Genomic DNA, 2295 nt, shown 5'->3' with positions numbered 1-2295 from the left:
GCAAACCACTCCCTTCTAAAAGCTTTTGAGTGAGTAGTGAGCAAGCTGGTTCATCTATTGCAGTGTGGCTTTATGTTGAGAGTTTGTTTACATGGTTCCTGAAAGGCCGTGGCAGATGTGAGTGCACCTTAGAAGATATCAGAAGTCTTTGAATAGGGTCTGATTCAAAGGAAATTCGAGTTATAATTTAGAAGAAAAAGAATCAGACCTCCCTTCCTAGTCTGAAGGCACAAACTCCTACAACAGGGGACTCACTTACCCAACTCCATATCCTCACCGCGCTTCCACACACTGCGCAGTGTTATAGCCGAATCGCTGATAAACTGCTGAGTGCCCTGGCACTTGCGGAGTCGCCTGGCAGTCAGGTGTGTCATAGCTCCTTATCTCACAGGGCAGCAGAAACAACGCAGATTAGAAGCATACTGTGTGTTAGGGACTATGTGACAGTTTTACACGAATTAACTCTTAATTCTCATGCGATAGCTCTGTGAAGGAGGTACCATTGCTCCCATTTTATAAGGTGGAAACTGAGGTTCCCAGATGGTCTGTAGCACACACCGTAAACCGTAGGGCCAAGAGGAGAAGACAGACCCTCTGATTCTATACCCCTGGCTCTTAACCACCAACCTGCCTCCTTCCAGTAAGTCCATCATCCCTGGGACAACCTGCCAGCTCTTAAGCAGCACAGTTCTAGGCGTCTAGCGATGTGACCCAGGCCTCTGTGGGGCGAATACTGGTCCTCGTCCCCGTGACACGCTTCGCCCGGCTAGCAGGCCCGGGCTGTGCCTAGTTGGGACGATTTCCTGGGCTCTTGGCCAGGGGGGCTGGCGGGGACCCGGCCCGGCGGCGGAGCGCGCGGGACCGGAGCCACCTCGCGGGCTGCGTCCGGCCCAACGCGTCCGTGGCCGGGCCGCGGGGCGGAGCTCGGGTCGCCGCCGGAGCAGCGCGGGGCGAGGCGAGGCGAGGCGAGTTTTTGGCGGGGCTGGGCGCGGCGGGAAGGAGAGGCCCAGCCGGCTGGGAGCCGCGCCGCGCCAGCCGGGCTGCAGCCGCCGCGCACCGAGGGCTGCTATGGGGCTGGAGACTGAGAAGGCGGACGTCCAGCTCTTCATGGACGACGACTCCTACAGCCGCCACAGCGGCGTAGACTACGCCGACCCCGAGAAGTTCGCGGATTCTGGCCAGGATCGGGATCCGAACAGACTCAACTCGCATCTCAAGGTGAAGCCTGGGGTGGGTTGTAACCTGAGCCTGAGGCTGGTCCAAGCCCCCGCCACGGCCTGGGCATGCGGGTGTCCCCTCTACCCCTGTCCTAACCCCTCACCCTCACCACTGGGTCAGCCCCCGCGGGGTCCGTGACCTGGAATCTACCAGCCGCTGGCTGCCTGCGTAGCCAGGAATTCTTAGCCAAATTCCTGTGCGCCTACCGTGACCCTAACAGAAGATAGGGCATCCCAGCAAGTCCTTTCTTGTTGCTTCTCCCGCAGGTGGGCTTCGAAGATGTGATCGCGGAGCCCTTGTCTGCGCACTCCTTTGACAAAGTGTGGATCTGCAGCCATGCCCTCTTTGAAGTCAGCAAATATGTGATTTACAAGTTCTTGACAGTGTTCCTGGCTATCCCCCTGGCCTTTGCTGCAGGAATTCTCTTTGCCACCCTCAGCTGTCTGCACATCTGGTGAGAACGGGCATAACGGGGTGGACAAGCTTTCTAAAATATAAGAATGTTCTTTGCCACCTGCCCTCTGTCCTCCCCTCTCCCAAGTGTGCTTGCAGGGGAAGGAATTCACATCAGCTCCAGATACAGTGATAATAACGGAAGACCTTGAAAGGCAGTGTGCTTTCTCTAGATTCATAGGTTGAGTTAGGAGTTTAAATAGAAGAAGGAATGTCCCTCTGTCCTCGGATGTGATTTTCCTTTGAATGCTAAGGCCCAGCTAACTGGAGTCCAAGCTTCCTGCCACAGGCTGCTCTCTCATGGGGCTGTGTTATGACTTGTGCCTGTGGTTTTGGGCAGGGCTCTTATTTATAACATCACCTTTTATTCAGTCACCACCTGTGCTTGGGGTAAAACAAAAGTAACCTCTGAGCAGAATGCCAGTGGCAATATCACTGGACAGGGATGTCAGACCTGTTAAGCAGTGCTATAGAGGAATGGCCAGGATGAGACCAGAGGAGATTCAAGGTGCTGCAGTTAAGATGAGCACCCCCCCCCCAACCACAAAGGAATGAAAACTCAAACTGCAAGATAGTGAAATGAGAAGGCCTCCAAGTTAACTTTTTTTCTATGAGAAACAAATG

General features: G+C 54.8%; 1 protein-coding gene across 1 annotated transcript in view; it reads left to right on the top strand.

The window, feature by feature from the left end:
* Positions 1-974: 974 nt before the first annotated feature.
* Positions 975-2295, top strand: part of CAV2 (caveolin 2) — an 8296-nt gene continuing 6975 nt past the window's right edge. Inside the window, exons 1-2 of the mRNA XM_011372396.2 lie at positions 975-1218; positions 1485-1672. Of these exons, the coding sequence (XP_011370698.1) occupies positions 1069-1218; positions 1485-1672 (338 nt within the window). The 5' untranslated portion in view covers positions 975-1068. The remainder of the gene's footprint in view (positions 1219-1484; positions 1673-2295) is intronic.

Source organism: Pteropus vampyrus, unplaced genomic scaffold (assembly GCF_000151845.1).
Source record: "Pteropus vampyrus isolate Shadow unplaced genomic scaffold, Pvam_2.0 Scaffold206, whole genome shotgun sequence".
NCBI lineage: Eukaryota > Metazoa > Chordata > Mammalia > Chiroptera > Pteropodidae > Pteropus > Pteropus vampyrus.
This window is presented reverse-complemented; position numbering and strand designations above follow the sequence as displayed.